Source organism: Kogia breviceps, chromosome 5 (assembly GCF_026419965.1).
Source record: "Kogia breviceps isolate mKogBre1 chromosome 5, mKogBre1 haplotype 1, whole genome shotgun sequence".
Lineage (NCBI taxonomy): Eukaryota > Metazoa > Chordata > Mammalia > Artiodactyla > Physeteridae > Kogia > Kogia breviceps.
In genome coordinates this window covers 104,017,499-104,038,878 of record NC_081314.1, presented here as the reverse complement: position 1 = coordinate 104,038,878, position 21,380 = coordinate 104,017,499, and the positions used below count along the sequence as shown (strand labels likewise).

Genomic DNA, 21,380 nt, shown 5'->3' with positions numbered 1-21,380 from the left:
TTGAAGAATAAGATATTATATTATATAGGCTATATGTTATGAATTTATGTTCTGTCAGAGTAAAAATGGGGAAAGAAGGGAGAGGAAAAGAGGAAAGTAGAATAGTTCACTGAATGTTATATGAATAATAGATAGGAGTTATAGGCAATTGGTAGGAATTAAAAGACACCATTAAAAATAGACAAATCAGATAGTAAAAGATGAAGACAAGAGGGGATTAGAGGTATTTAAGAAAGTAAAATTAGAAGGTTAACACTTAAACTACAAAACTTATTAAACTCCAAAAGAAGATTAAGTATAGAAGGAAAGAAAACAACGTAAAGAAATAAACACAGCAAATATAATATACATGATTATAACTTAAAATAATATGATAGAGTTAAGACAAAAAAGCTTTCAGTTTTACAAACAGATGCAAATGGGCTAAACTCAGTTATTTAAAAAATTTTTTTCAATTTAGTTCACAAAATGAGACCTCCAAATATGTTATATATAAGAAACACACCCAAAACAAAATGATTCAGCAAGGCTAAAAATAAAGGAATGAGCAAAGACAGGTATACCAAGCAAATGAATATAATAAGAGATAAGGAGGACAGTGTGTATGTGATACTGATGTCAGACACAGAAGAATGCAAACTAAAAAGAACTAAATATGACAAAGGAGAAACTTTTTAATGCTAGAACTCACAATTTAAAATGAAGGCATTATAATTATGAATAGCTATGCAATAACACAGCAATCATCTTTATAAAAGCAAGAACCCAAAATACAGAAAGAAAAAAAGAAAAAAGATACACTAATAAGAGATCAAGTGGATAAAAATAAGGATATAGAAAACCTAAACAGCATAATAAGATAGATATTTTGGATACATATTAAACTTTACATCTTAATATTACAGAATAAACCTTCCTCTCAAGCATACATGGGACATTCACAAAAAAGATTATATCTTAGGTTATACATAAAGTATAAGCAAGTTCCATAAAGTAGAAATATTACAATGTTTTCCAACTACAATGCAATAAAACTAAAAATTATTAACAGTAACAAAGGGTACCACCAAATGAAATAAATCTATTTATCTGTTATTTATCCAATAATAAACAATTAAAATTATTAGTAGTTAAAAGGGAAATACAAAACACAATTAAAGAATTCCTAAAAAATAATAATATTATAAATCAATCTGTGGTATAACAGTCTTAAATACGTGACCAAAGTAAAATCCACAGCTTTAGATAATTTTATCAATAAAAATGAAAGAATAAATATAAATTAAATTCCTGGTTAAAAGCTAGGAAGAAATAACTAAATAAGCCAAAAGCAAGCATAATGAGGAAAATAATAGAAGAAAATGAAATAATAATGGAACTAGAAACAGAGAATAGTAAGGCAGAAAACAGAAAAAGAACAGATCTAACTATAATTAATAGATCAAAATCTATTTTTTGAAAAATATCAACAAAACAGGCAAACCACTAGCTAACAATCAAAGTGGTTAAAAAAAAAAAAAAAAAAAAGAGCAAAAGCACAAATATACAAAACAAGAAATGATAGGGGGGAAATAAATACCCAGTGAAAAAACACTGAAATAACCATTAGGAAAAAAATCATAAGAATCTATTTTGTAGACACTGCTACAAATAAATTTGAAGACCTAGGTGAAACTGGTAACTTGCCTGGCAAATAGTTTACTAAAACTGAACTCCTTAGAGACAGAATATTGAAACAGATCATTCTCCTTTAACGAAAGCTATTAAGGACCTACCCTACCAAAAAAGCACCAGGTCCAGATGGTTTCAGAGTGAAACCTTCAAAAACTAGCTTGTTATGCTCTCTAAATTTTTCCAGATAAGTGAAAAGGAGGAAAACTTTTTATTTAACATGTAACATCAATACGTAAACCTGATAAAGACAATGCAAAATAAACTGTGCATTAATTATCACTTATCAATATTTATGTAAAAATACTAAACAGAATATTAGGAAACAGAATCCAATACCATATTAAAAGAATGACACATCATAAGCAAGTGATATTTATATTTCAGGAATACAAAGTCGGCTCAATATTAACGAATCCATTAATGTAACACATGTACTAAAAGATTCTAAGGAGAAAATTATATAATCATCTTCATAAAGGTTAAAAAAAAAGCTTTCCAATAAAATTCAACACTCTTTCTTAATGAAAAGCACTCAAGAAAACAGAAATCAAGGGATCTTTCCTGTTATGAACTGAATGTATTCCTCCAAATTCATACATTAAAGTCTCAACCCCTAGTGTGACTGTGTTTAGAGACAAGGCCTTTATGGAGGTAGTTAAGGTTAAATGAGGACTTAAGAGTAGGGTCCTAATATGATAAGACTAGTGTCCTTATAAGAAGAGACATGAGAGAATAAGGCTCTTCCTCTCTCTCTCTCCTCTGGGACCTCTAGCCTCCAGAAACCAAGAATAAATTTCTCTTGTTGAAGCCATCTGGTCTGTGGTATTTTGTTATGGCAGTCTAAGCTGACTAAGACACTTAACATTTCCACTAAGACCAGGAATGAGGAAAAGATGCCCACCATCTCCACTACTGTTTAACATGATATTGATTTGTGGTATTAGCCAATGTAATTAGATAAGATAAATCAATCATAGGCATAAGAATTGGAAAAGAAGTAGTAAAACTCTATTCGCAGATGTGATTGTGTACCCAGAAATCCCTAGAAAGTGAGTGATAAAACTAACTGAAACAATAAAATAAAAAAAAAACTCAGTAAAGTGGCAGGATATAAAATCAACATATAGAAATAAACAGTCTTTATATAATTAGAAACTAGAGGACATAATGGCAAAATAAAACAAAACAAAAAAACCTCCACTTACAACAGCAACAAAGAAGATAAAATATTTAGGAATAATTTTAGCAAAGAAAATGTAAAACCTACATGAGAAAAAGTTTAAAACACTCCTGAAAGACAACAAAATTAGATTTGAACAATGGAAAAAAAGCAGCTCTTATTCTTAAACAGGATGACTCAACATCATAAAGACAATTTACAAACAACATAATCCCAATAAAAAAATACCAACAACCATTTTTATGAAGTTGAACAGTTGACAGATAAGTTAACAGGCAAGAATAGCCAGGAAAATGCCAGAAGTGAATATCTATAATGGGAGACTACCCAGATCAGACATTAAGACATACTATCAAGCCTCTATAATTAAAACTCTGAGGTTCTGGTATATGACTAAATAGACAAGTGGAACACAACAGAAGTCCAGAAACAGATTCCAAGTACATACAGAATTTGAGTATATGATAAAGGCAGTATTTCAAACCACTGGGGCAAAGGCAGACTTTTAAATGCCTGGTGCTAGAACAAGTGGTTAGTCATCTAGAAAAAATACAATTAGATCTACACTTCATACCATAAAAGAGAATATCTCCAAGTGGACCAGGGATCTAAATATAAAAAAAGAAACCACATAAATGTACCAAAAGAAAACACGGGTAAATTTACATTTAACAGGGATATAGGGAGAGGCTTTCCAAATATGACTCAGAATCCAGATGCAAAAGACTAATGAATTTACTACATTTAAAAAATTTTACATGGCAAAAAACCCCACTATAAATAAGCTTCATAAACAAAGTCAAAAGACAACTGACAAACTAGGAGAAACTGTTTGCATCATATATCACATAGAGGCTAATATCACTAAAAGATAAAAGAATTCCTAATACCTAAGAGAAAGACCAAAAAAACTGAAAGAGTGGGCAAACAATGTTTTTTTTTTTTTTTTTAAATGGACCTTCAACATATAAATAAAAGGTTCAGGATGGATAAACAACAAGGTCCTATTGTACAGCACAGGGAACTATATTCAATATCCTCTGATAAACCATAATGGCAAAGAACATGAAAAAGAATATATATGTATAACTGAGTCACATTGCTGTACAGCAGAAATTAAACACAACATTGTCTTTTTTTTTTTTTTTTTTTTTTTTTTTGTGGTATACGGGCCTCTCACTGTAGTGGCCTCTCCCGTTGCGGAGCACAGGCTCCGCGGCCATGGCTCACGGGACCAGCCGCTCCGCGGCATGTGGGATCTTCCCGGACCGGGGCACGAACCCGTGTCCCCTGCATCGGCAGGCGGACTCTCAACCACTGCGCCACCAGGGAAGCCCTCTTGTTTTTTTTTTGTTTGTTTTTTTTCTTTTGCGGTATGTGGGCCTCTCACTGCTGTGGCCTCTCCCGTTGCGGAGCACAGGCTCCGGACGCGCAGGCCCAGCGGCCATGGCTCACGGGCTTAGTCGCTCCGCGGCATGTGGGATCTTCCCTGACCAGGGCACGAACCCGTGTCTCCTATATCGGCAGGCGGACTCTCAACCACTGCGCCACCAGGGAAGCCCTAAACACAACATTGTAAATCAACTATACTTCAGTAAAAATTTTAAAAAATAAATAAAAGGTCCAACCTTCCTCATAGTAAGAGAAATGCAAATTACAACCATACTGGCATATCATGTCTCACCTATCAGTGGGCAAAACTTACCAAGCATGACAACACACTCTGTTGGCAAGGCTGTGGAAAAGCAGGCATTTTTATGCACTGCTGGTGGAAATGTAAATTGGCACAATCCTTGTAGAGGGGAATTTGGCAATAGCTAACAAATCTATGTATACACTTACCTTTTGAACCAATAATTACACTTCAGGAACTTACTCTGAAGGTACACCTCCAAGAATACAAAAACACATATGCATTAAGTTATCTATTGCAGCACTGTTTGTAACCATAGAATACCAGAAGCAATCTATATATCCAGATATAAATGAGTGGTTAAACCACAGTACATTCACACTATGGAGTTCTCTGTGGCTGTAAAAAGAATAAGGACTATCTCTATGAACTGATGTGGAATGATTTCCAGGATACATTGTTAAGTAGGAGAAAAAACAAAGTAGGAAAGAATATCAATAGTATATTAGGGGTTTTTTATAAGAAGGGGAAATAAAATCTAAATATATCATTTGTATAAAAAAGGAAGTAGAAAAGATAAAACAAAGACTAATACAACTGGTTAGCTACAGGGGGTGGGTGGAGATGGGGTGGAAAGGACAGAAAATATGGAGTGAAGTAGGAAGGACTGTCACTCATCTAAGTATATCTTTTTGTACAGTTCGAACTTTGAGAACCATGTAAATGTTTCACATTCTCAACAAAAGAAAAAGAACACTAACTACAGAAAAAAGCCTACAATGGAATATGAACAGAAGTCAATGAGCCAAACCATACTACAAATGGATAATAACATAACCACACTGGAGGGCAGGAGGTGGTGGGGGAAATCTAGCCCAGGCAATACTGAACACAGTATTTAGATTAAAGGTCCTCAGGTTAAGACTAAGCAAGTATGGATTCTAGGTAGCCGGCTTCTTTGATTTAGAAGCATGGATTAGTAATTCTGAAACTATTTTCTGTGTATTATAGCACTAAACAAATAAGTTAACTAAGTACATATACTGTAGACAACAGAAGCTAGATACCTCACTGTCAGAGAAGTGATTACCAGTATGAAAAGTGAAGGAACAGAATGAACCCAGTGAAGTGGGATTAAGATTAAAGGTATCAGTATGAACTCATGCTTTTAAAAAAAATTATTAATTAATTAATTAATTTTTGCTGTGTTGGGTCTTCGTTTCTGTGCGAGGGCTTTCTCTAGTTGTGGCAAGCGGGGGCCACTCTTCATTGCGGTGTGCGGGCCTCTCACTATCGCGGCCTCTCTTGTCGCAGAGCACAGGCTCCAGACGCGCAGGCTCAGTAGTTGTGGTTCACGGGCCTAGTTGCTCTGCGGCATGTGGGATCCTCCCAGACCAGGGCTCAAACCCGTGTCCCCTGCATTAGCAGGCAGATTCTCAACCACTGCGCTACCAGGGAAGCCCTGAACTCAAGCTTTTTAATAAATATCGGTAGATAAATATAAAAAGATACAGTGTGTGTACCTGTATATACATAAGTATATATTTACATATATTTATCTACTAAATCTATCTGCTGATAGGGCACGGCAGCCAACTGGCCTGAAGTTACAGACTAGATATTGATTTCTAATACCATTTTCCACTAAAAAGAAACAGGATTCCTTGAAGAAATGGATGATTTCAGGGTTGAGACAGGACAAGTACAAGACAAATCTAGAATATCCTGTGCCAAACCAGAAGGAAGTACTTAAAAAATGATGAGGACATCACAAAAGGAGACAGGAGCTAGTCTGAAGAGGCTCTCAATGGAAATTTGGGACAATTTGAGAATCAAAATAAATGATAGTAAAGGATGATAAACAATGGACTAGCACAAGAATCCATGAGTCCACACTGGTACAAACAAATAAATAGGAGAGAAGGAAAAGCTCATTTTTTCAGTAGGGAAGAAAAACCTAATCAACATAAAAGGAATGATGACATAAGAAAACCACCGTTGACAATTATCATAATAACAACTGATTCAGAAAAGAATCATTAATGGATGCCAAAACTAGTGGGTGCAAGTTTAGTAAGTAACAGAGTATTTACATCATTTCAAAGAGTCTCCCCACGATATGCATATTGATGGTGAGGGGAAGATAGCTACAGTGTAGAAATCTGGGAGATATCACCTTAGCCAATAGATCAAAGTTAACATCACCAATAATGAGACAAATCAAAATTGTGAGCCTCCTGATTGGAAGTACTAAGAACAACACATCTGTGGCATTCCTGCAAAAGTCTGTAACCTGAATCTAATCATGAGGAAACATCAGACAATCCAAATTAAGAAATATCCTACAAAATAACTGGCCTATCTATTTCAAAAATGTCAACGTAACAAAACACAAGGAGTGACCAAGGAACTGTCTGCTCCTTTCATCTCCAAAGTAATAGAGACTAAGAAGATGTGACTACTGAATGCAGTACATAATCTGAGAATTTCTTTTGCTATAAAGGACATTATTTGTACAACTGGAGAAATTTGATCAGCTCCTGTAGCTCAGTCCTACATCAATGTTAATTTCCTTAATTGTGGTAACTGTATAACTGTTTTGTGGTCATGTAAAGAGAAAGTTCTAGTTTTTAGGAAATAAACACAATATACAGGGGTAAAGGAACATCACGCTCGAAAGTACTCTCAGTTTAGAAAAAGAGTGTATGTTTGTGGTGGGAAGGGATAAGGCAAATGTGGTAAAATGGTAACATTTGGAAAATCTGGGTGAAATGTTTATGGAAATTATCCCATTTTTGCAACTTCTCTATTAAGTCTAAAATTATGTCAAAATAGGCAATTCCCTGGTGGCCTAGAGGTCAGGATTCTGGGCTTTCACTGCCATGGCCCGGGTTCAATCCCTGGTCAGGGAACCGAGATCCTGCAAGCAGTCATGTGGCCAAAAAAAGAAAAAAAAAAGAAAATTATGTCAAAATAAGTAGCTAAAAGGAAAAAGTTAATGTTTATTAAAAAGTTGCTAGTTTCAACAGTTTGCAGTAAGGAGACCATGTAGTAAAAGATTAAGGAGTAACAGCTGGTATCTATTACTCTATAGCCTATATAGTGGTTGAGATTATGGACTTTGCTATTAGCCAGACCTTAGTTCAAGTTCCAATTCTGCTTATATGACTTTGGCCAAGTTGCTTACCTTCTCTGATCTTCTATTTATCTGTTTTATGGGAATAATGTACAGGATTCTTGTAGGATTCAATGGTATCAAGTGTGTCAAGGGCTTACAGTAAAAGAGACCAATTCTGGAGCCAGACTGCTTAGGTTTGAATCCCACTTAGCAATTTGCTAGCTGTGTGACCTTGGGGAAGTTATTCAACCTCTCTGTGCCTCAGTTCTCTCATCAGTAATAAATGAGGGTGATAAAAGTATCTATCTCAAGGGTTCTTGTGAGGACTAAATAAGTTAATTGATAAAAGTGATTTGAATAGTACATAGCAAGCACTGCAGGCATGGTAGTTATTTTCACTATTAGCCTGAGCCTCTACAGAATAGGAATTCAAAAAATATTAGCAATCATTATCATCATTAAATACCTAATATTATCATCAGTATAGCTTTTTCAAGAGGTTTGGTGGTAAAGAGAAAGAAAATTTATATTTCTCTTAAACTAGGAAGACCTAAGCATATTAGAGAGAAAGGGGACAAAACAATACAGAAAGAGAAACTTTTCTGAAAACACAAGGGACATGGAATCATTTACCAGATGAAGCCCTGAGGACCTCAGTTTCCCTCTTTGTAAATGTCATCTGAAGATTTAAGAGACAACTTTAAAAGGTACTTTGATGAAGGTATAAGGCAGAATGTGTACACCTTTAAATATAACTTTGAACACACAGACACACATTCACATTTCTTCTACAGAATGCATTTTCCTTTAATAGCTACTAGGTTTTAAAATATTTAGCTTCTCTTTTAGAGATCCATCCACAATATCCCTCATCCCCCAAAAAGTTCATTTAAAATGGAAATTTTAAGCAAAATCTAGGAAGAAAATATATACAATAGAGTGGGGAAAGGTTACATATAAGCAAAGATTTTTCTTTTTAATATGGTTTTAAATTTCTTTTTTTTTTTTTTTTAATGCGGTACGCGGGCCTCTCACTGTTGCTGCCTCTCCCGTTGTGGAGCACAGGCTCCAGACGCGCAGGCTCAGCGGCCATGGCCCACGGGCCCAGCCGCTCCGCGGCATGTGGGATGCTCCCGCAACGGGGCACAAACCCGTGTCCCCTGCATCGGCAGGAGGACTGTCAACCACTGCGCCACCAAGGAAGCCCTAAATTTCATTTTTGGACTAGTTATCAACAATATCCATCGGGGAAATGATGCTCGCAGATGGCTATGGACCAATATGAAAAAAATGTCTAAATATTAAAAGAGAAAAAAAGTTGCAAAATAGTTTGGAGATATATATTTATATATGTACAGAAAAAAGTTAAGATTAATAATGAATGATTTTACTTTAATTTTCATCTTTACAGAGCAACCACTATGTCTCAGACACGAGGGATTAAAGAATAATCAAAATGGAAAAGTAAAATTCAAGACACAATGGAATTTTCTCATTCTAATACAATCTGCCTAAAAAAGGGACAGACCTAGAGAGCCAATCTTAACTCTATCATTAAACACATCCTGTTTGTCAGTGAAATGAGTACCACTACACTAATTTCACAAAGATTTCTGGACAGTCTAGCTATTTAGAAAGTTGTTATATAAAATCATAATAAACTCATATATTTAAATAATATTACACATTGCCCATTCCAAAAAAAACAGAAAATAACTGTCCAAAAGTGCTTTATCAGTTAAAACACATTCTAATGAATTTATGATTTAAAAAGTGATTCCTTGAGAAACCATTCTTCCTTTCATTTTCTTTTCTTGATTATTCCAAAACACCATCTCTCAGGGGAGAAAAGTCCCTAAAATTAACACCTATAGAGAAAAAAACCAAAAATCTAAGCTTTATACCAAAATAGGAAACATTTTTATAGGAAAATGCAGCTCATTTGAACCTGCCTCTGTTCAGAAGGGACCCTGAGAAAAGACAATATAGGAAAAAGAGGATTCTTTACCATAATCACTGGAATCTTGATACCCACATGTATTTGTTTCTATTCTGTAATTCCTGGCATATCTACTTTAACCAGCACAGTTATTCTTGAATGACCTTTATTTCTCTGCGATGTCAGGAAAGTTACTTTTCTACCACCAACCACAAACTGCTCCCCAAATGGAGGACCAGTGGTTATATGGTAGGTGGTGATGGGGGGGGGGAGCAGAACTAAAGCCCAACAGGAACCATCATCACTCGGTCCCCTTGACCTTTCTACAGCTTTCCATTCACCTGTATGAAGAAAGAATAAGGAAAAACAAAACCAATGGAAATAAGGGAGAGCCGAGTAGTGGACACCTACTACACACCCCAAGCACTGCAAAATATTATTTCATTTAATCTTCCTACAGTACTGATGCTGACTTTGAAGTCTGGGCTGATGACTGGTAGAAAGAATTCTCAGCAAGTAAGTCCTGGAGCTGTGATGAGAACCCAGTGAGTGATTTAAAACCTCTGCTCAATTTTTTTCCCATGTCACTCTTCCTGCCTAGCAACATGACACTACTTATTGTCCAAATGCATAATCCTATGGTTTTCTTTTTTAACAAAAAGCACTTTCAATATGGAAATTTTCAAAATTACATCAAAGTAGAGAGATGTACTCCCATATGCCCATGGCTCAGCTTCACCCGTGTGCCATTCTGGTTTCACCTGCCCTCTTCCTACCATTTTTTCTCTGAAATATTTAAAAACAAATCAGAGATGTTTTGTTTGAACTTCATAATGTCTCTAACAAATCAGATATTGAATACACAAATATAACATTACCACAGAATTTGAGATTCTGCTTTTCTCAAAAAATGTCCTCTCTCAGTTAGTTTGAATCAAGACCTAGACAAGGTCACAAGGTCCACACACTACTTTTGGAAGATGTATCTCTAAATGAATGAGAGTTCCCTCGACCTCCTCCCCTTTACATATAAGTGGCAGTTTTTTAAAAAGGAGTCTTTATGGTTGATAAAGTGTGCTTCTCTAGCTCCTTTATTTCCTTTAAACTGCTAGGGGCATGATCAGATTGTGTTTCACCTTTTTTCATTATTGTTTCAAGACTGCTGAGGTGGTACCATTTACTCCCTACTGCATCTCCTCAGGAGGCACTTAATATGCAACTGTCTTCTATCAGTATTATAGTAATAGTGTTTTCTAGATCCTCAGGCGATTCGAGTTTCTAAAAGCTTATCCAAGACCATATATTCGTGGCAATATGCACATGGTGATCAAGCACCCAGGTTAATCAAGAGTTGATTGGCAGACAACAGAGGTTATCAATCAGCAGCCAGGGAAGCAGGCCAGGAATTGTTCCTCTCACAGATAAGAGGCCAAAAAGTGGAGAAGAGATGAAGGGTTAGACTAGAGATGGAGAGGAGGCCAGAAGATGAACATGATGCTTAAAGAACAAGATAGTGGGCTCCAATTATAGTTCTGAAAGACATTTTACACACCTGTATCAATAAGTCTTTCCAAAAAAACTCACAGAGAATTTTAGAGTTCTTTATGTTATAATGTTATTTCACCAAGACAGCCTTACAAATTTTGCTACGTTTCCGGCTTCAGAGAAAGGTGCTGATCTCTAAGCCAAAGGTTCTCAACTTAACCTCGAAGTATATTCTCCTGGGAAGCTTTAAAAATACTGAGGTGTGGGTCCCACCGAATCAATTCTGATTCAACTGCTCTAGAATGGGGACCAGGTATATAGTATTATTTAAAAGTTTTCCCAAGTGATTCTAATATGCAGCCATAATTGAGAACCAGCTGCTCTTAGCTAAGAATAAAGACAACAGCAGCTAATATTTACTAAGCATATATTATATGTCAGGTACAGTTCTAAGCACTTTACATGTACTAGTTCATGCCCTATTTTACAAGTGAGGAAACAGAGATCAGGTAACTCGCCTGAGGTCACACAGCAAGCTAATAGCAGAAGTATTTAATATCAGGAAGTTTGGATCCAAAATCCATGTTCTTAATTACCACGATATACTGACTCCTAAGCATGAATTATACTTACATTCTTTAACTGCAAATAAAGTGATCAGAGAAAACAAAATGAACAAAAAAAGACAATTAACTTCCTCCTCCTCAGAAGCAGTACAGTGGCATCTTGTTGCAAAGGTACCAACACAGGCTTATTAGAAAAGTGAATAAACAGATAAGAATCTTCTCTTCCCAAAAGAAGATTCACATTTGAGATTTCCACACATTTCAATAATTTCCCACATATCCTATACAGCATAGTTATTCAATGTTAAGTATCAAACACTGTTTCAGTTTTAAAACTTGGGGCAATGATGTATTGAAAATTTCCTACCTATTTCGGTTCTGCTAACTCCAATTCCATTATAAATTCTCAAGTAATTAAAGTGACAAGAATCAGAATCTTCAATGTCAAAGTCACCAAATTTGATGCGCACTCGCTCTCCCATCTTTACACGGATCTCCCATTCGCAAACAGTGCTGTTAGGATAGGTCTGTGGGTAGTTTATGGACGTCAGGGTTCCACTTTCAGGGCCTAGTACAGTATGTCCACATCCATCACCTTAAAAAAAAAAGTTAAAAGGACAATAATTTATTCTTTACATCTTTAACTTACACTACAAATAATCAGGATTTTTACAAATAATCAGGATTTTTTGTGAAGATTTTAAAATACGTATGAAATCAGATATTCTGTACCACCAATACCTTCCTTACACAAGATAAAACAGATAACATAGTTCTTAGTAGGTCTACTCACAGGAGCCAGGAGAAGCCAGGTTAGGTCAAAATAATCAATGATTACCTTTATAATTTATGAGTTCAAAGAACTTTCCAATCAAAATAAATAGAAGTAAACATAACTTAGCAATAATTATATATATATGTCATAATAAATCCAGTCTTTAAAAGAGTATCAATTCATAGTAATTGTTCAAAGTTAATGTCAACTATAAAAATAAATGTATATGATAAGCGTCATCTATTTAGTTACAAATAGCACAAACCCCTTCAAAAATCCCTGAGAAGTCGAATGATTTCTAAAAACACTTAAACTATACTAAAGATTATGCAGATTTCTGACCATATTACACGATGCAAGGCATTCCTTCTTGAAGGCATTAAAGCAATATTTCATAGTTTAATTTTATGTTCTACTGAAATTTGACTTTTCAGTAGTCCCTCCCCAAAAGCCTCATTTTCCCCTATAGAATGATGACAAAAAAACAGTTTATTAGACTTATTAAAGATTAGTAAAATGACCTTCATATCTTGGTAGCAGCATTATTTGCTCCAGAAATTTCTTCAGCAACTGAATATGGAAACAGTTAACACATTGTTTGTAAAAATAAAATATCTGCATTCTTCCCTTTATCATAAAATTTGTTATTTTACTGAGCACCTGGAAGGAGGCGTTAATACTGATTAAGAAGTTTTAGCTGCTGCTCCAATTGCACCGCTTAGCGTTCCTAACGATGGGATTCCAATGAATGTCTTTTAAATAGGAAAATGAATACATCCTTTCAAAATAATAGTATTTTCTCTTTCAAAAGAGCTGTTTATAATCACCTTTTGTAAAACTTCAGAACTTAAAACAAAGAAAACTATATTAGAAGTGACACTTCTGAGTTTTAACCTCAATATGGATACAGATGGTTGTAACATAATTTTATATTAATTTTTTATTTTTAAGAACAATGTAGTGCTGATGTCATTCACTAGAACAGATGAAAGCTTTAAAAGCCTATGAATAAGAATATAGTATCCACAAGTAGTAGTTGCAAAATAAATGTTTATTAATTGAATGAGTAAGGAAACTGTACATTTAACCTATGAAAAAGTTATCTCAAACTAGTCTCAAAACTAGCTTTAAGGAAGGAACAACAACTCTGTACCTAGATTCTGATGACAATACTTCATATCTTTTGCTGATAAAGAAATTTTATTGCCAAATCCACACTAGTACTGTTACTTAGTCTGCTTTCACAGGTCAACCAGCAATCTGGCTTCTTAAACAAATCTCTCTCACATAAAGCTTAGCTTTTAACCAACTTTAAACTTCAGCTATCTTCTACACTTGCCTTCACTCCACACACAAGAACTAGGCATAGCAGTTCAATAGTATCATAATACATAAAGGCACCATTAAATAAACCTGTGAGTTTTTGTGTGACACAGCCACTGATCTTTTGCAAATATAAAACTTAGAATGTTATACAACTCAGAGGAAAAAAAAAATAACCACAAATTTCCCCTGAAACTACCAGGAAAATACCTTGAATATCTCTATTGGATATTATCTAAATTAAAAACATAAGGATATAAAAACCTCCCTTGTGGAAATAAATGAGTTGTAATATAAATAACTTTTGAATAATCATTAACATTTTTCCTTAGAGAAAAAGACAACCATCCTAAGACAGATCTTCTAAAAATATGAAACTAGTCAAAAATGTTCTCTTACTACTGGAAAGATGAAAATGAGCTTTCTGGAAGTGTCAATCTTTAAAAAGTAGCCCTGAATAAATGAAGTAACTCAAACTATAAATGTATTTTCTTTAGTAAGTATGAAACTAAGGCAGCTTCTTAAGTGATTAGAAGTGTTGATGGATTTCAGAAAGCCAAGAATTTTGCTATTAACAGCTGAAGTCAGGACTTAGTAATGGCAGATTGTCGCATTTAATGTATTCCCCACAGGCTATTATTTAACTTAAAGTTGTCATGTTAAAATGAATTTTACAAAAAGACTACAAGCAGAGTGTTAGGAGCAATTCTTAAATGTCTTTATACTCATATTTATGTTTGATTCTCAATAAATGCACAAAATGTTTTCTGCCCTTTCCTCCATACAGCATAGTTCCTACAAAAGTTATCACAATAAATACTAACTGATGAAAAACAGGACTTTTGCATGCATGGTGATGAAGAAAACAATTAAAATGGAGCTGTCTTTTTTCAGCATCTTGTGTAGGGGGAGGGCATGAACAGTCCACAAGTAACGTGCCAAGAATGTTCTAAAATATGTGATGGAGTTCAGAGTTTCCTCCTCTCGCAAACAAGATGATACGCACCAGAAACTGAAGTTAAAAGAAAGTCTCAAATCTACTGCAATGCACAAATTTGAATGTTCCATATTTCCAAGACTATTTGATAAGTGTAACCTGACTAGATAAATAGCTTAGCTGGCCTGGCCAAATACCTACTGCTATGAAGTATATGTTTCGAATATTCCAGTTGGAAAGGGACACTAGGCCAGCAGTTTTCAAATGTTTTTCTCTGTTATTCCAAAGTAAGAAATGTATTTTACACCTTGACTCAATAGTGTCTTAAATATATCTTCCTGACCCACTAAAGGGTCCCCACCTGTGCAATGAACAACACTGTACTAGGCATCCAAAGGTGACAATGTTGAATTCTCAAATCAGAAAAAGACCTTGTCCTCACTTTTACCCCCAAATTAGAACATGTGCTTCTGCTTTATTTTTACAGTTCTTAAAAGCGAAGCCTATTCTATACCAAAATACTTAAAATAGGACAAAATATTTAAAAGCAACACTAAAATCTGAAAAATATTATCAACAAATCACCTAATACACTGAGAGCAGGGGTTCTCAAATGTGGGTGGAGGACACTGGAACAATTCTGGGGTGTGCGGATGCTACAGGCATCTAGTGGGTAGAGGCCAGGAATGCTGCTAAAGTATCTTAAGATGCACACCACAGCTCCCCAGGGTAAAGGGTGATGGATCCTAAAAGTCAAATAGTGTGGAGGTTGAGACAGGCTGACGTAGAGCAAAGGCTAGGACATCTCCAACAGAAGATCTGGGTTAGTTCTTTTCCCTTTGGCTCAAAGGGTAATGCTGTTCTACTTGCTGAGGGTACAACCCAGGGAACAGTTTTCCCCACAAGGTCAAAGAAGTAAACAGAATGCTTTATTTTTCTTTAAGTTAAAGGAAAAAAAGGTCCTTCTTTTTTTTTTTTTTTTTTGCGGTATGCGGGCCTCTCACTGTTGTGGCCTCTCCCGTTGCGGAGCACAGGCTCCGGACGCGCAGGCCTAGCGGCCATGGCTCACGGGCTTAGTTGCTCCGCGGCATGTGGGATCTTCCCGGACCAGGGCACGAACCCGTGTCTCCTACATCGGCAGGCGGATTCTCAACCACTGCGCCACCAGGGAAGCCCAAAAAAGGTCCTTCTTATTAGTCTACAGCCCTCAAATATTTTTCTTGGTCAGAGGCCCTCATTTAACAATGGGGTTTGAAAAAGGATGGTAATAGGGTCAGGAAGTAAGAGTCTCCAGATTTTCTGCTTAGCTTTGTAACTGGAAAGAATAATCATCTGTGACCAGGCTAATACCACCTACTATTACTCATTTTTACAAGGCAGAATTGACAAAGAGAGTGTAACCACTACTGGAAAAATAATTTTCAAAATGGGTATTGGAGGACCAATCCATACACTCACTCTCACCAACAACGCCACATCGACAGCTCTTTCTCCTTAGAACAACTCCATCATCACCACCATCACTGTCAGCTTCTTCTTCTCCTCCCCGCCCCCACGCCCGCAGATGGTCTCCACCAGACTATAACTGACCATAAGGGGTAGAAGCCTGTAAATGTAATTTTTGAATTTTATTTCAGTGGAGAAAAAACACTGGAATTTGATCTCACTGCCCCGTTGTTTGGCTGCAGATTTATCTAGGGGATTACTCATAGAACATGTGTTCGCTTCCTCTGAAGACTGTCAGGTCAGATGTGTTAAGCCAGATACAAATTTTGATACTGTTCCAGGAAAATAGCTGAGTAATTTTTTTAAACTACTTTTCCCTAGAGAAGACACAAAGAACATTAATTTAAATAATAATGAATTAATGCAACAAAGAACACATGCTTATTTTAGGCTGCTTTCTAAACGTCAAACCAAGTATGTTTTTTGGATAAATATGTGCTCTTGATGCTGATTTTTTTTTTTTTTTTTTGCGGTACGCAGGCCTCTCACTGTTGTGGCCTCTCCCGTTCATGATGCTGATTTTATGCGACTCTCCAGCTAACCCCATATTTTAGTCACATTACTATTAAAAATAAGTTATCTTAATTATTTAATTTTATTAACATGAACACTCTATGACTTCTAAAAATACTTTCTTTAACAAGAACAAAGACAAAAGCAGGAAGCTTGCACAAATATTCCAAAAATGTAGAGCAATGTAACTTTCATTACAATTCTTAGAAACTAGGAAAGGTTTATACTTTTCCAATAAGCTTTCAAGGATTTTCGTCACTGTGAACAGGTGAGTTTGACTGTATACTTCCTCTAAATAAGTGTCACTTCTGTCACATCTTGTAACACATCTGTGAGATCTTATAATAAACTGAAAAAAAGGCATTTAGAAAGTAGAAAAGTGTTCAAAAGAATAACTTGCAAGCGTTAACAAGGATATCCTATTTCATTTGACTACAATGAAGATCTTTAATCTATTATTTAGCACTGTGAATTTTTAGACTAAAAAGTACTATACCAGTCCTGTTACTTTAAGATTTTAAAGTTGCATCACAACAATCTCGAAAAGATAATTCAAGGTCCTATTTTAATTTACTCATTTTTTAAAATACTGCCTAAGACAGATATGCAGAGAGCCTAAAGAGGGTTACTGTGGCAATTTAAAGGAAAAGAAATAGCTCTCAGCTCAAGCTTTTTTAAGCCCACTCATCTCTGCATGTGTGATAATTTACAAAACTGAATCACATGAAGGAATGTGAGATGTATAAACCCTCTTCAATCCCCACCAAGCACACACTCTATGTAGTATATAATGGTTAAGCAAATTGGTTCTGGAGTCAGGTGATGAATTTAAATGCCCTACCTACCACTCACTGTGACCTTGAGAAGGTTGTTTACTGATGCTAAAGCTGAGTTTTGTAAAATGGGTATACTAACATCTCAAACCACAGAGGGTAAGAATTTAAAGAGATATTGTAAGAAAACACCTACTAGCGAGGGCCTAACCATACTAATGTGCTCAATAAATGTTTGAGGGTAATTATGGTCATAAAAGACCAAAGGCTTTCGCTCATCACATGTTAAGTCCGGTGCGTTTGCCCACAACCTAGCTAGGGTATCAGAACAATGGCTCATTACTTTAGAAGATTTATATCAGCTTTAAAGCTTCAACTACAATGTCCTGTGAAAAGTGTAAATCATGAGAAAGTAATTCTCACTAATCTTCTCCCCAATGACTTCTACTTCACTTCAGTAACTCATGAAACCACAACCTAGACTGTTTTTGCCATTACCGGAGATTACTCCCACCTGTGAAATCTCAACAACTTTAATGTCTCACTCTTTCGGTCAGTCTCCTGACCCTTTTGCCCTCTTACACCCACTGCACACTTTTGTGAACTTCTCTCTTTTCTCCCCATCTACTATCTTGCCCTAGCCTCATTTCTTTCCCTACCCAGCCTGGACCTCATGTCCAGTGTGTGAACTACACTCTTCCTGGTACCTTCACTTCCTTGCCACTATGTCCTTCTTGAGGATCTGCCTGGCAAGCCCTCCACCCTGGATCATATGATCTCTCTTTGCCCAGGAGCTGAGCACTACCGGGAAAAAAAAAAAAAATCACACAATCCAGGGAATAGTTGTCATTAGAGTAATAGGTTCTGATCTCAGATGGGCACTGAAAATCACTCAGTATTCTCTTACTCAGTGGTTTTCAAAATTTAGTCAACGTTAGAACCACCTAAGGGCTGTTTAACGTAAAGGTTCTCAGGCCCCCATTTCTGTCTCCATAGATTCTAATAAATATGTCAGAAACATTACCTGAAACTTGGAAATAGGTTAAAAAAATAAAGGTGAGCAGCAGATCCTTTAAAATGTCATAGAGGCCAAAAGCTGCCCAAGGATTATAGGGCAAAATACTTAATTGGATTTGTTATTTATCATTGATTAAAGTTCCCAGTCTTGGCTACACATAAACTTGTAGATTGTGGTCTTGTAGAGATGCATATAATTTCTGTATAGTTGAAAAAAAATAATCCCACATGTTAGAGTTTATGGCCCTATTGGCCATTAAACAGTTTTAGCCATCCAATGTAGCAATCACAGCCTAAAACTACCTATCTAAACACCTAGTTTCTCAAATATTCTTTGGACATGTTTCAACTTCTTACTGGTTCCTTCATTAATTAATGAGTTGAATAAAATCTTTGACATGTGTTAATTTTATATTTGCATGACAGGTATAATTTTGCATTTTTTTGCAAATTATATACTGGAAAGTAGCTCTGCAGTGGAGCCTAGGAAGGATCCGCACTTTAACAAATTTCAAAACACTAAGAGCAACAACCAAAAAAAAACCACACAAAAAATCTTTCTCCAGCCAATGTTCCCCAATATCTACCACTTTCTTTCTATTTTTTTCTTTTACAGAGAGATTTTTTTCAGTTCTCTACATTCGATGTCTTACTTCTTTGCTTCCCGTTCTAGGCTCAAAATACTGCAATTCAGCTTCCAAACGGTTGTGGTTGGACTGTACTCTCCCCCCACCAACCACCCCCATCCCAACAACCAAATTATATGTTCCTAATTGCTGGTACCTGTGAATGTAACCTTATTTGGAAACAGGGTCTTAGCAGACGTGATCAATTTAAAATGAGGCCATACTGGATTAGGACAGACCCTAATCCAATGTCTGGTGTCCTTATAAAAAGAGGAAAATCTAGACACGGATACAGACACAGGGAAAATACCACATAACTACAGAGGCAGAGACTGGAATGATGCAAAGGGATTCCAAAGATTGCAATTGCCAGAAGCTAGGAAGGGGTAAGGAAGGACCCTGGTCTAGAGCCTTCAGAGAGAGAGCATTGCCCTGCCAATACCCTACTTTCAGAATTTTAGCCTGCAGAACTATAAGACAATACATTTCTGTTGTCTGAAGCCATCTAAATTTGTGGCAATCTGTTACGGCGGCCCTAGGAAAGGCAAACCTACCTCTCCAATGTACTCTTCACTAAAGCGGTCCATTTTTGAGCTGCCAGAAGTCAATACTTTTCCATCTTTATCATTTGTGACCTTTCTACATCATGTGGCATCGCTGTCCCATCCCTCCCTCCCATCTTCCTTCCTTCCTTATCTTTCCTCCCTCCTTTTTAAAACTCTCCTTCCCCATCTTAGTTCTTCTGACTCTCTAATTGCAACTTCTCCAGCACCTTAGCTGACTTATCTTCCAACTACTGACTGCTGATGCTGCTGTTCTCCAGAGCTCCTTCCCCGCCCTCTGTGCTGCCGGGGCCATCTCCCCACCCTACAACTTCAGCTACCACTGAAAGGGAGACTGCTCCGTAGTCTCCAGCCTTTCCCCTAACCCCCAAACCTGTTATCTACTTCTGTACTGCGCTCCTCTGCTCAGAAATTCCACAGCACTTCAAAGTCAACGTGTCCCAAGCATTCAGGGAACATCCTCCATGTGCCAAGCATTGAACCAGGTGCTAGGAACAAGAGAAATGACAGACAAGGCCCCTGTCCTTACAGAGTTCACAGAATAGTACAACAGACGTAATAAGGAAGTAATGGATATGATAGGGTGTGTGTGTGTGTGTGTGTGTGTGTGTGTGTGTGTGTGTGTGTGTGTGATAAATAACAGTTAACTAGGCAGGAATACTGGTAGAAGAGGGAGGTGGAAAGCAGGGAGAAGAGGATTCCAGAAAGAAAAAACTCCAGCATTTTTAAATCACCTTTCCTCTCTCAAATTTAACTGCTCATTAAGGTTTTTTTTTTTTTTTTTTGCGGTACGCGGGCCTCTCACTGTTGTGGCCTCTCCCGTTTCGCAGCACAGGCTCCGGACGCGCAGGCTCAGCGGCCATGGCTCACGGGCCCAGCCGCTCTGAGGCATGTGGGATCTTCCCGGACCGGGGCACGAACCCGCGTCCCCTGCATCGGCAGGCGGACTCTCAACCACTGCGCCACCAGTGAAGCCCCCTCATTAAGTTTCATGCTTTGTTTCCTTAATATCTCTAAATTTTGTCCCTCTTAAGGAGTGCAGGCCCTTGTAATAGTTCTCTGACAGGTTTCCCCACTTCCTTTCTTTGCTCTCTCTAATCCACTGCCCACACTCCTGCCAGTTTCTTAGGCACCGATTGGGACACGTAGGTCCCTTATTTAAAAATCCTTTAACTGTTCTTCACCCGTGATACAAATAAAACCTCAAACTCTTCAGCAAGGATACAAAGTCCATAATAATCTGTCACAGGACTCCCTTTCCCGTCTTATCTCTTGATTCTTCCCACAACCTCTCTGCTCCAGCTCTGGAACTGTGGGTGACTCCCTCTATGCTCCAAGCTCTCTCTCCGCCGCTGCACGTGCTACTCTGCTCTGCCGAGAATAAGGTCCTTCCTCCTCATATCCACCTGGCAAATACCTACTCAATGTTGTCTCTTTTGGGAAACCTTTCTGAAAGCCCTGGTCTTTCTCTCCCTTTCCATCATCAAAGTCTCTTTACTGTACCGAATATGCTTAATTATGCATACTTATGTCGGTTTGCCACACCAGCTGTAAAGCTCTGTCACAGACAGGCAATGCATTCTGTTCACCTTGGTAGCCGCAGACATAGAAATAGGGCATACCAGCCTCTTAACACATGCTGCTGAACTTAGAAAATAATAAACCCAAACAAGCCAGTGGTAGGCACTTGGTAGGTAAGTGGTAACAGTAGAAAACTACATAGGCTTGGGAATCAGACAGACTTTCTGATTT

The 21,380-nt window shown here is 36.9% G+C and overlaps 1 protein-coding gene across 4 annotated transcripts in view; it reads right to left on the bottom strand.

Annotated features, from left to right (window-relative positions):
- The window catches only part of DCBLD2 (discoidin, CUB and LCCL domain containing 2), an 856,719-nt gene that overhangs the window by 79,005 nt on the left and 756,334 nt on the right, over positions 1 to 21,380 (bottom strand). For all 4 annotated transcript variants that reach the window (XM_067034824.1, XM_067034823.1, XM_067034822.1 and 1 more), the window contains one exon: positions 11,963 to 12,190. In XM_067034824.1, coding sequence (XP_066890925.1) covers positions 11,963 to 12,190 — 228 coding nt within the window. The remainder of the gene's footprint in view (positions 1 to 11,962; positions 12,191 to 21,380) is intronic.